Raw genomic sequence first — 11,909 nt, forward strand, 5'->3', positions numbered from 1 at the left:
TGTATTCATTCTGTAAACACTGCTCCTTACACCGTCACTTATGTTGAAATGAACTGGTAGTTTGAGCTTTTCCTATCTAGTTATTATATATCTTATTTGTGTCACTTATGTTACTGTATATTATTTGTAATTCGTAAACCCATTCCCCAAATATAACTGTATATTGTGCCTTCTGGCTGCCAAGCTCTTCAATAAACCGTTAATTATTATTATTATGCCATATATTATTATTATTATTATTATTATTATTATTATTACATATATATTATAACAACAACATCCTGGCACAACATACCAACATCCTGCACAACATAGCAACATCTTATCAACATGCCACACCCACATGACAACATTAACAACAACAACAACAGAGGTAAACACACACACTCACCTGGACAAATAAACAACAACACAGTTGAACACACACACACACACACACTCACCTGGGCAGCAATATAACAACAACAAACAACAACAGTGGTAAACACACACACCTACCTGGGACAACAACAACAACAACAGGTAAACACACTCACCTGACAACAACAACAACAACAGGTAAACACACACACTCACCTGACAACAACAACAACAACAATAGGTAAAATGACACACACTACCTGGGCAACAACAACAACAACAGGTAAAACACACACACCACCTGACAACAACAACAATAAATAAATAGGTAAAATACAATACACTACCTGACAACAACAACAACAAATAAATAACAGGTAAACACACACACTCACTCTGGGACAACAAATAACAATAAGCAACAGGTAAACACACACACTCACCTGACAACAACAACAACAACAACAGGTAAACACAATACACTACCCATAAATAAATAACAACAACAAATAAATAACAGGTAAACACACATTAATTACCTGGACAAATAACAATAACAAATAACAGGTAAAACATAACACACTCACCTGGACAACAACAACAACAACAACAACAACAGGTAAACACACACACTACCTGACAACAACACAACAAACAACAACAGGTAAAACATTAACACACCTTTACCTGGGCAACAACAACAACAAAATAACAGGTAAAATACACACACTCACCTGGGCAACAACAACAACAACAACAGGTAAAACACACACACTCACCTGGACAACAACAACAGATAAACACACTCACCCAAGCAACAACAACAACAACAACAAAACAACAGAGGTAAACACACACCTCACCTGGACAACAACAACAACAGGTAAACACACACACTCACCTGGACAACAACAACAACAACAAATAACAGGTAAACACACACACTCACCTGGGACAACAACAACAACAACAACAGGTAAACACACACACTACCTGACAACAACAACAATAACAAATAAACAGGTAAACACACACACTACCTGACAACAACAACAAACAACAGGTAAACACACACACCCACCTGGACAACAACAACAACAACAACAGGTAAACACTGGGCAAATAACAAATAACAAATAATAAACAACAACAACAGGTAAACACACACACTTACTCTGGGAACAACAGTCAACAACAACAATCAGGTAAAAACGCATATTCACCTGGACAACAACAATGAATAACAACAACAGGTAAACACACACACTCACCTGGACAACAACAATAACAAGAGGTAAACACACACTTACCTGACAACAACAACAACAACAGAACACACACACTACCTGGGCAACAAACAACAACAACAACAGAACACACACACTCACCTGACAACAAATAAATAAACAATGAACAGGTAAACACAATACACCTACCTGGACAACAACAACAACAACAGGTAAACACACACACTCACCCGGGATAAAACAACAACAACAACAACAGGTAAACATTACTACCAACTCACCTGACAACAAACAACAACAACAACAGGTAAAAACACAACACACTCACCTGGGCAACAACAACAACAACAACAGGTAAATTGATACACTCACCTGACAACAACAACAACAACAGGTGGAACACACACACCACCTGACAACAACAACAACAACAGGTAAACAAGGACACACTCACCCGACAACAACAACAACAACAACACACACACTCACCTGGGCACCAACAACAACAACAGGTAAACACACACCTCACCTGGCCAATATAACAACCGTGTTCTCTTCCCCAAATAACAAAAATTGTCTCTTGCTTACTTACAACGAGTGCCACTGACTCTCTGAATTATTTATCGCTATATTGAGGACCAAACAAAATATGGTTTCAATCATCACAAAAATAATTTATATGTTAGGTTACTTATGTGTACGGTTAGGTTAGGGGTTAGGTAGGGTAGGCTAGGGCACAGTAGGGTAGGTTAGGTTAGGTAGGTGGTAGTTGTGGGTTTAGCAGTTAGTGGGGGTTTAGCGTAGGTGAGTGTTAGGGTTAGGTAGGGCAGGTTAGGTTAGGGGTAGGTAAGAAAAATCATTTGTTGCACATTGTGTCAGGCCTGTTGTGTTAAGGGCCAGGCCTGTGCCCAGGTGAGCGTTAGGTTAGTAGGCAGGTTAGGTCAGTTAGCTAGGTTAGGTAGGTTAGGTAGGGCAGGTTTAGTGTAGGTGAGCGTTAGGTTAGGTAGGGTAGGTTTAGCGTAGGTGAGCAAGTAGGTTAGGTAGACAGGTTGCTAGGGCTTGTGTTAGGGTTTAGGTTGCTCAAAGTTAGGTTTGTTTAATATTCCGATATAAACTCCTGTGAGACTCTTAAATTATAGAATCCTTCACTTAACACCAGACATAACTAGCATCAGATCATTTTGTTCCTTAACTCAGGTGTTAAAATGAACGTCTCTAGTTAAGGTAGAGTCACGGTTACATGGACGCCATATATTAGATTCATTATTTATGGTTTTTTATATAACTCAAAAAATCTAAGATACATTTTTTTCACTTAGTTACGAGAAAAATACGAACGCGTGAACATGGTTAAAGGTATGTATTATGGGTCGAGTCACAGATCAATACCTCCGCCATTATTGAACCATAACTTATTTTAATTGATTTAGGAGAGTTAACCCTGTTGTGAGATAATAATTTTACTATAATTTACGAGGAATCTTTTAGGCACATCGTTTAAGACTAGTGGACGGAACATTGAGGACAGGTATAAATACTCCCGTGATTACTAAGGTGAAAGTCAGGTACAAGGAGCTCCCTGTGATTACTACAGGTGAGTCAGGTACACATCCTGTGATTAGTTTCAGCAGGTGAGTCAGGTACAGGATATCTGTGACTATTTCTGGTGGGTCTGGTACAGTATTCTGTGGATTTACTACTGGTGAGTCAGGTGCAATACTCCGTGTTACTCTGGTGAATGGGTATTTGCATATCTGTTACCACTGGTGAGTCAGGTATAATATTCTGTGATTACTGCTGGTGAGTCAGGTAATAATGCCCTGTATTTGGTGGTTTGTTTGGTGGTTTGTGTTATTACGGTGGAGTCAGTTTTAATGCTCCGTGACTACTGGGTGGAGTCAGGTACAATATTCCGTGGTGATTACCACAGGTGGGTCAGGTACAGTACTCCGTGACTACTACCAGGTGGTCAGGTACAGCCTCCCCGTTACCCTACGGAGTCAGGTCAATTTTCAATATTCCCATTGATTGCTGGGTGAGACAGGTACAATACTCGTAGTTACTACGGGTGAGTCAGGTACAATGCTCCCGTGACTACTGGGTGAGTCATTACAAACCTCCGTGATTACTGGGTGAGTCAGGTACAAGCCTCGTGACTTCTACGAATTGAGTCAGGTACAATATCCCGTTACCACTACAAGGTGAGTCGGGTGCAATACTCCGATTACCACCTGAGTGAGTCGGGTACAATATTCGTGATTACTACCAGGTGGGGAGTCGGGTACAATGTGCTCGTAGTTACTGGGTGGAGTCTAGACACAGCCTTCCCGTGATTACTACAGGTGGAGTCAGGTACATTACTCCCGTGACTACTAAGGTACATCTCCCGTGATTTTCTGGAGTGGAGTCTGGGTACAATGCTCCGTGACTACCTGAGTGAGTCCGGGTACACTACTCCCGTGATTACTACAGGTGAGTCGGGTACAGTACTCCGTGACTACTGGGTGGGTCAGGTACAATACTCGTGACTACTACAGATGAGTCAGGTACCAATACTCCCATTACCACTACAGAATTAATTCAGGTACAATACTCCGTGATTGATTACCCCAGAATGAGACGGGTACAAATATCGTGATTACTACAGGTGGGTGGGCTGTGCTACCGTGACTACTACAGGTGAGACAGGTGCAATACTCACACACCAGATTACAGGTGAGTCGGGTACAATACTCCCGTGACCACTACAGGTGAGTCAGGTTTAATGCCCGTGATTACTACAGGTGAGGTCAGGTACAATACTCCCGTGATTACTACAGGTGGGTGGTGCAATATACGTGTTTGGTGGTGGTTCCCGTGACCACTACAGGTGGTCAGGTACCAGCCTCCCGTGATTACTACAGGTGAGTCAGGTACAATACTCATGATTACTGCAGGTGAGTCAGGTACAATGCTCCGTGGCCTACTACAGAGTGAGTCAGATATACCTGGCAGAATGATTGCGCCACCTCCATTGAGACAGCAAGCATGGTTAAATTGCTTCATTTTTATTTGTTGGGAAATTTGTTGTCGAGGTATTGGCGGGGGTTGTATTAAGGGTGTTTAGTTCTAGCTGGGAGGGGTGCAGGGTGGTCAGAAAAATGGCAAATGAAATCCAACACCAGCAAGTGCGGCGTACTTAATATTGGTAGAACAATACATATGCAACCTTAACAACATCAACCTAGAAAGTCGACTTGTGAAAGAGACCTGGGGGTACTTAAGCCGGACCTACGGCCTGAAAACAGTGCGTTAATGGCTGAATAAGGCAAACCAAATTATTGGTTTTATGTCTAAAATTAAGTAACAGAGTGCAGAGGTCTTATTACGCTTTGTATCTTGTGCTAGTCAGGCCGCACCTCGATTATGCGGTTCAGTTCTGGTGTACTTGTATGTGGATATCATCAATTCACTAGAGTCGGTGCATGGGTGACGAAAATGGTTGGGGGACTTAGAAACCTTCCATATCGGGATAGGTTGAAGAGACTAAACTTGTATTCCTAGAGCGGAGGGTGTGGAGATATGATAGAAGCATTTAAAGGGTGAAAGGAATCTGTCGGGATGAGATAAAGTTCTTATAATATCCGAGCAGGATAGGACTCGAGCAACGGTTTGATTGGATAAGTTTGGGTTTAGGAGGAATAGGAAGGAACTGGTTCCCAAATAAAGTGGTGGACGAGTGGAACAAGCAACAACTTTGTAGTAAGTGCTGGAACGCTGGAGAGTTTCAAAAGGAGGCTGGATAGATTCATGGATGATAGAGGTGGTAATGCGCTCTCATTTGGGGAGCTGCCATGCACTGGCCAACCAGCCTATTAGGCTACTTATGTTCTTATGTTCTTATGTTCTTATGGTTGTGGTGTAGTGATTTGTAGGAAGGGTGTTCAGTTCTGGCGCTGGGATGGTGGTATTTGTGGTGGTTATTATAAAGACTGTGTGGGTCTCTGAAGATTAGTTCTCAGTTTGCGTCTCCTAAAACACAGCTGACCCAATGCTGCCTCCAAGGTTAGGTTGACGCAACAACAACAGGCAGGTAGAGTGAAATGGTTTACTAGAGTTTTTGACGGAACTGTGTAGGTGGAGGAAACTTCTGTGTCGCCTCACCTGGACTATGTAACAGGTAAGAGACGGGTGTTCATTGGCTGTTGAAGACATGGGTAGATCGGGTTGTGTTGGGCGGGTGATCTAGGCTAGCCTAACTAGCTCCAGCACACCTAACCCCCATACCACCTCTTGCCTCACTGCTCTCTCACCTCTTGGTTTATCTCTGCGCGCAGCAAGCATCAGCTGTTATCATGACTCACTGAGCAGGATAACACGTTATCTTTGGTCGCCTCACTCACCCTCTACTTCACTATCTTATCTTGTTATCTTATCTCTATCCTTCTTATCTCTCTCTCTCTCTCTCTCTCTCTCTCTCTTATCTCATCCCATTCTCGTGTGGACCTGCAGCGATATACCTCACCTCCCTCTCTCCCCCTCCTTTTCCCTCACTTGCCTCTCTCTCTCCTTCTCTTGTCTTCTCCCTGACTCTCTCCCTCCCCATTACCGTTCCCCCTTCCCTCCCCACATCTTTACCCCACACAACTGGTCACCATTTTCACAAATCTAAATTACATATTGGCGGGCAGTTATGAGTAATGGAAGTTAGTAATAGGAGTTAATAGCACATATGGAGGGGGGATAATCTTTTGGAGGGAGTGATGGCTCGACGGCTACGGTTTGTGTGAAATAGTGTTTTTGGAGCGTAATTTTGGCGTGTATGTATGTGTGTGTGGTGGTATGTTTGTGTGTTGTGTGTGTGTGTGTGTTTATGTATAAGTGTGTGTGTGTGTGTGTGTGTGTCCTGCTGTGTGACTTTAATGTACATATACATCACTGGCGGGTTTTATATGTGGGGTCGTCTGGTGTTGATGTTATAACATTTGATGAGTAGTTTCTTAGTGTTTATGTTTGTGACGGGTAACACTGAATTTATATAACGTGATGTTCTTTTTCTTTACTTATTGGTGACGGCAGGGGGGGTATCGGGAACCACTGGAATAATAATCTATTATTCTTTAGTTACACTGGTGATCGTGGCGCAAGTATCACTGGTAATCTTTTAGATTTGATAGGGGCGGGTGCCACTGAAATGTTCTAAAGTGATATTCTGTTGTATTATAGTGACTGGGTTCATTTGAATTTATATACGTTGATGTTACTTGTTTTATACTGGGGGGGGAGAGGGTTCACTGTGAAGAAGAATAAGTTTGATGTGTGATGGTTGGTTGGTTAGATTGGGTGAGTGTGGGGAAAGAGTGAAGTGAGGAAGGTAGATGAGGGGGTGGGAGGGGTGGGGTTGATGAGGTTGGGAAGGGTGGGGAGGTGGGAGAGTGTGATGGTAGGAGGAGGGTGGGAGGGTGGGGGAGAGGGTGGGGAGAGTGTAGGGGTTGATGAGGTGGGAGGTGAGGGGTGGGGAGGTGGGGAGGTGAGGGTGGGAGGGTGGGGGAGGTGTGGGGAGGGTGGGGAAGAGTGGGGGTGATGAAGGTGGGAGGTGGGGTGAGGTAGGTGGGAGGTGGGAAGGTGGGGAGGGTGAGGGAGGTGGGGAGAGGGTGGGGAGAGGTGGGGGTGGAGGTGGGAGTGGGGGTGGGGAAGGTGGGAGAGAGGGTGGGGAGGTGGGGAGAGAGAGGGTGGGGAGGCAGGGGAGAGAGAGGGTGGGAAGAGAGTGGGGGGTGATGGGGTGGGGGTGGGGGTGGGGAAGGTGGGGAGAGGGGGTGGGGAGGGTGGGGAGAGAGGGGTGGGGAGAGAGGGGTGGGGGAGGTGAGAGGGAAGGCCTGGGGATAGAGCCACCACTAGACAACCCGGCGCCTCTGTTATCACCTGTTGGTTATTAATGGTGGTGTTTTCTCCTCTCTCTCCTCCTCCCTCCTTCACCTCACCTTCCCTCACCTCTCTCATAGCCTGTGTTGATAAGTAAGCCTTAAGTAAGATAATCTGTTACTTTTATGATAACAGGTCCATCTTTATAAGTAAATGTTTGCTGACATTCTGAATAACAAAAGCTGATTGTGTGATATGAAACCTTTTAGTGATAATGAAACTATGTGCAGTCTCTGGTGTTTTTTTGCTGGACTGGCTCAGGTGATCTGGGCAACACTGATGTTAATACTGAATGCATTATTTCACCTTGATTAGTAGCCCTCAATCACCTTATTTCACCTGATGATTAGTAACCCCTCAACCACCTTATTTCACCAGTGATTAGTAACCCTCAATCTCCTTTCTCCTGGTGATTAGTTGCCCTCTCACTTATTTCACCTGATGATTAGTAACCCTCAACCACCTTATTTCACCTGATGATTGGCTACCCTCAATCACCTTATTTCACCTGATGATTAGTAACCCCCTCAACCACCTTATTTCACCTGATGATTTCTTACCCCCCTCAACCACCTTGTTTCACCTGTTGATTATTCCCCTCAATCACCTTATTTCACCTGATGATTAGTAACCCCTCAACCACCTTATTTACCTGATGATTAGTAACCCCTCAACCACCTTGGCTACTTGTATAACAATGAATCCCAGGTTGATGATCTAGCTTCTGCCTCGTTTACACAATTGAGAACATAAGAAAATAGGAGTCTGCAATAGGTCGTTTGTGTCCTGTCAGCTCTGTCGAGAGTTACTACCACTCTCTATCATCCATGAATCTATCAACTCCTTTGAAACTTTCCAGCGTTCCAGCAAAGTTGCTAAGCTTGTTCCTCGTCCACCACCTATTTTTAACAACTTTCTTCCTATCTCCTCCTAAACTAAACTTATCAACTTAAATCGTTGCCAGGTCTATCTTGCTCGGATATTATAAAACTTTATCTATATCTCCTTTATTGATTCCTTTCACCCTCTTAAATACTTCTATATCTCTCCCTCTTCGTCTTTCTAGGAAATGCAAGTTAGGTTTTCTTTAACCTATCCTGAGTATGGAAGGTTTCTAAGTCCCGGAATCATTTTTTGTCATTCTTCGTTGCACCGACTCAGTGAATTGATATCCATTCTATAATAAAGTTTTAGAACTGAACCGCATAATCGAGGTGCAGCCTGACTAACTTGAATATAGTTCACTGAGCTGAACCTCTCACTCTTGTTACTTACACTTCTAGATATAAAACCCAATACTCTGTTTGCCTTATTTCGAACATTAACGCACTGTTTTTTTTCTGGGCGTGGGTCCGGGCTTACATGTACCCCTAAGTCTCTTTCTAAGTCGACTTCTCTGGTTGATGTTGTTGAGGCTGTATACATTGACAATATTTGTTCTTCAATAATAAAGTACCAGGGTCATAATTGTTTCTCTTACTTTGACAACACATATATATTGTTTCTCCTCTTGATTTTCTCTTTTCATTTTTTGTTTTATTTCTTTGGTTCTTTATTATTATTATTATTATTACAAGTGTTGTTATTATTATTATCATTATTATTATTATTTTTATTTTCAATTTTGTTTTTTATTATAAATTTTTATTTTACTATAAATTATTAATTATTGTTAATATTATTATATTATTATTATTATTATTATTATTATTATTATTAATATTATTATTATTGCTACTACTACTAAATACACCGCCCCAGGCTGATATTGGGTCAGTGACCTGTGCCTGGGTGGGTAATTTCCGTAAAAAAAAATAAAACAATAAATAAGTTCCAACTCCCACAGTCACGCCCTCACCCTGAGTTTGGGAAGCAGTGGGTCAGACCTGAGGCTCTTCCTCTTCAGACATATTTGTCAAACTTTGTGATAAAACAACAAAATTTGATGTTAAATCATATAAGTACTAACGTGAAGAAATAAGTTTGGCCCAAATTTGTTATAAATGTTCAAACTTGTGTATGGAGTGTTTGAGTGTGATCAAAACGTTAAGGTTAATGAACATATAATACAACAAAAATATCTCAACACATATAGTACAGTACACTTTTGTACAAAGGAAAATACGTGTGATTGAAATATAGTGATTTTATAAAATAATTTTGTTCTGTGGCTATGATACAAGCCGCCGGAACGTTGGCGCCATTAAGTGAAGACGAGGACTTACCATCACCCTCCTCCTCCTCATATGTTTTTTCTTTCAGTTTGCTCCTTGGTTCCTCCCCGGCAGACGCTTCGCCTATGTTCTTCCTTTCTTTTCGGGTTCACCTTTATCGTATTTGGCCGATAACTTAGTGAAAAGGCAGGCTCGGTGTCAGCTCCTCCTATATGGTTGGTACTACTTTGATGAGTTTCCTGGGCTTGGTAGACGGTATCACCAGGTACCAGGTGTTACCAACCACTTCGTCTCTACTGCATCAAGTCTGGGACTAACTTCCCATCCCACCCACATCCATAAGTGTCAAACCTTGGTGGGCTCTCTAGGGGGTCCATTAAAGCTCCTCAAACCTTTAATCTGCCAGCTTATCCTTTATGATCTTACAGCTGGGGTTCTCGTCCCTCCGTGGGAAGCCTTCTGAGTGAAACCTAAACACCTCGGGGCGACAACCCAGATGGACATGATTTTTGTTCGGTCTTCAGTTGTTTTTAATAGTCGTTGACGATGAAATCAGCAGAGATTTGTGAACGCTCTTTCCCCAGATCAGCGAGTGCGTTCTTAAACCTGGTCTTGAGCCTGGCGCCACTAGACCAAGGAGCCGACCCAACGTCTGTCCCAGAACTCAAATCTAATTCTCTCATTATTAGTTGGGGCAGATCATGTCTAGCTGGGCGGCTCTCTGAAAGGCCCTCAGGTTCTTGTTGAGTTTTAGTATGCTATCTAGGGTCTTTTAGACTTTCCCCCGAGCCTTGCCAGCTAGAATTCCTGGTAGCAGCCCTTCATCAACCCTTCTTCGCACAGGAGACTGAAGGTGCCGGAGTTAGTGTTGCCTCGCCCTTGGCTCTTTGTTCCCTCCAGTCTTATCTCTCCTTCTTCTGAGCCTTCCTCTCCTCGGAACTTTGATCGTCACTATTACTCGATAAAATGAACATCTTGCGCACCGCTTCGTCGCCACCGTTCGTGTCTGCATGGCGCTTCTCTGCTTTATCGTGACCATCTTTTTTATCTTCGTGGCCATCTTTTTTATCCTTGTGGCCATCTTTTCTATCCTTGTGGCCATCTTTTTTATCCTTGTGGCCATCTCTTTTCATCCTTGTGGCCATCTTTTTTATCCTTTTAACCATCTTTTTTATCCTTGTGGCCATCTTTTCTATCCTTGTGGCCATCTTTTTTATCCTTGTGGCCATCTTTTTTATCCTTGTGGCCATCCTGTTCCGCTTTGGCTTTTTTCTTCCTGGGCGGCTCATCGGTATCGTCATAATCGCCACAAGCAAACATTTAATCACTTCCTTTTCCACATGGCTTTTAGATCCCATTTCATTTTATGTGACATGTTGCAGCTTTATCTTATTGTATATAAACAATAGTTAACAATTAATTCCTTTATCAATAAACTGTATAGTAAGTTTACCCTTGTTCAAACAAAGGCAAACAGGAATTCTACCTCTGATTGTGGTGGTGATGTGATGATTGTAGTGTAGTGATGATAGTGGTGGTTGTGATGTAGTAGTGATGATTGTGGTGGTGATGTGATGATTGTAGTGTAGTGATGATTGTGGTGGTTGTGATGTAGTGATGAATGTGGTGGTTGTGATGTAGTGATGATTGTGGTGGTTGTGATGTAGTGATGAATGTGGTGGTTGTGATGTAGTAGTGATAGTTGGTGATTGTGAGTGGTAGTGATGTGATTGGTTGTGATGTAGTAGTGATGATTGTGGTGGTTGTGATGTAGTAGTGATGGTTGTGATGTAGTAGTGATGATTGTGGTGGTTGTGATGTAGTGATGAATGTGGTGGTTGTGATGTAGTAGTGATGATTGTGGTGGTTGTGATGTAGTAGTGATTTGTGGTGGTGAGTGTAGTGTGGTGGTGGTAGTGGTAATGATTGGTGTAGTGGTGGTAGTAGTGATGATTGTGGTGTTTGGTGGTAGTAGTGATGATTGTGGTGTAGTGGTGGTAGTAAGAGTAGTGATTATGGTGGTTGTGATGTAGTAGTGATGATTGTAGTGGTGGTAGTTAGCGTGGTGGTGGTAGTAGTGATGATTGTGGTGTAAGGTGGGTGGTAGTGATGATTTGGTGGTTGTGATGTAGTAGTGATGAGTGGTGTGGTGGTGGTAGTAATGATGGTTGTTGGTTGTAGTGGTGGTAGTTATTAGTTGTAGTGGTGGTAGTAGTGATGATTGTGG

General features: G+C 42.7%; 1 protein-coding gene across 1 annotated transcript; it reads right to left on the reverse strand.

Annotated features, from left to right (window-relative positions):
- Positions 1-10,584: 10,584 nt before the first annotated feature.
- On the reverse strand, positions 10,585-10,932 carry LOC121878764 (uncharacterized protein DDB_G0288629-like). Its single transcript, XM_042385173.1, has one exon. The coding sequence runs from the start codon at positions 10,930-10,932 to the stop codon at positions 10,585-10,587; it is 348 nt and encodes a 115-aa protein (XP_042241107.1).
- Between the last annotated feature and the right edge of the window lie 977 nt (positions 10,933-11,909).

This window comes from Homarus americanus, unplaced genomic scaffold (assembly GCF_018991925.1).
Source record: "Homarus americanus isolate GMGI-L3 unplaced genomic scaffold, GMGI_Hamer_2.0 scaffold54090, whole genome shotgun sequence".
Taxonomy (NCBI): Eukaryota; Metazoa; Arthropoda; class Malacostraca; order Decapoda; family Nephropidae; genus Homarus; species Homarus americanus.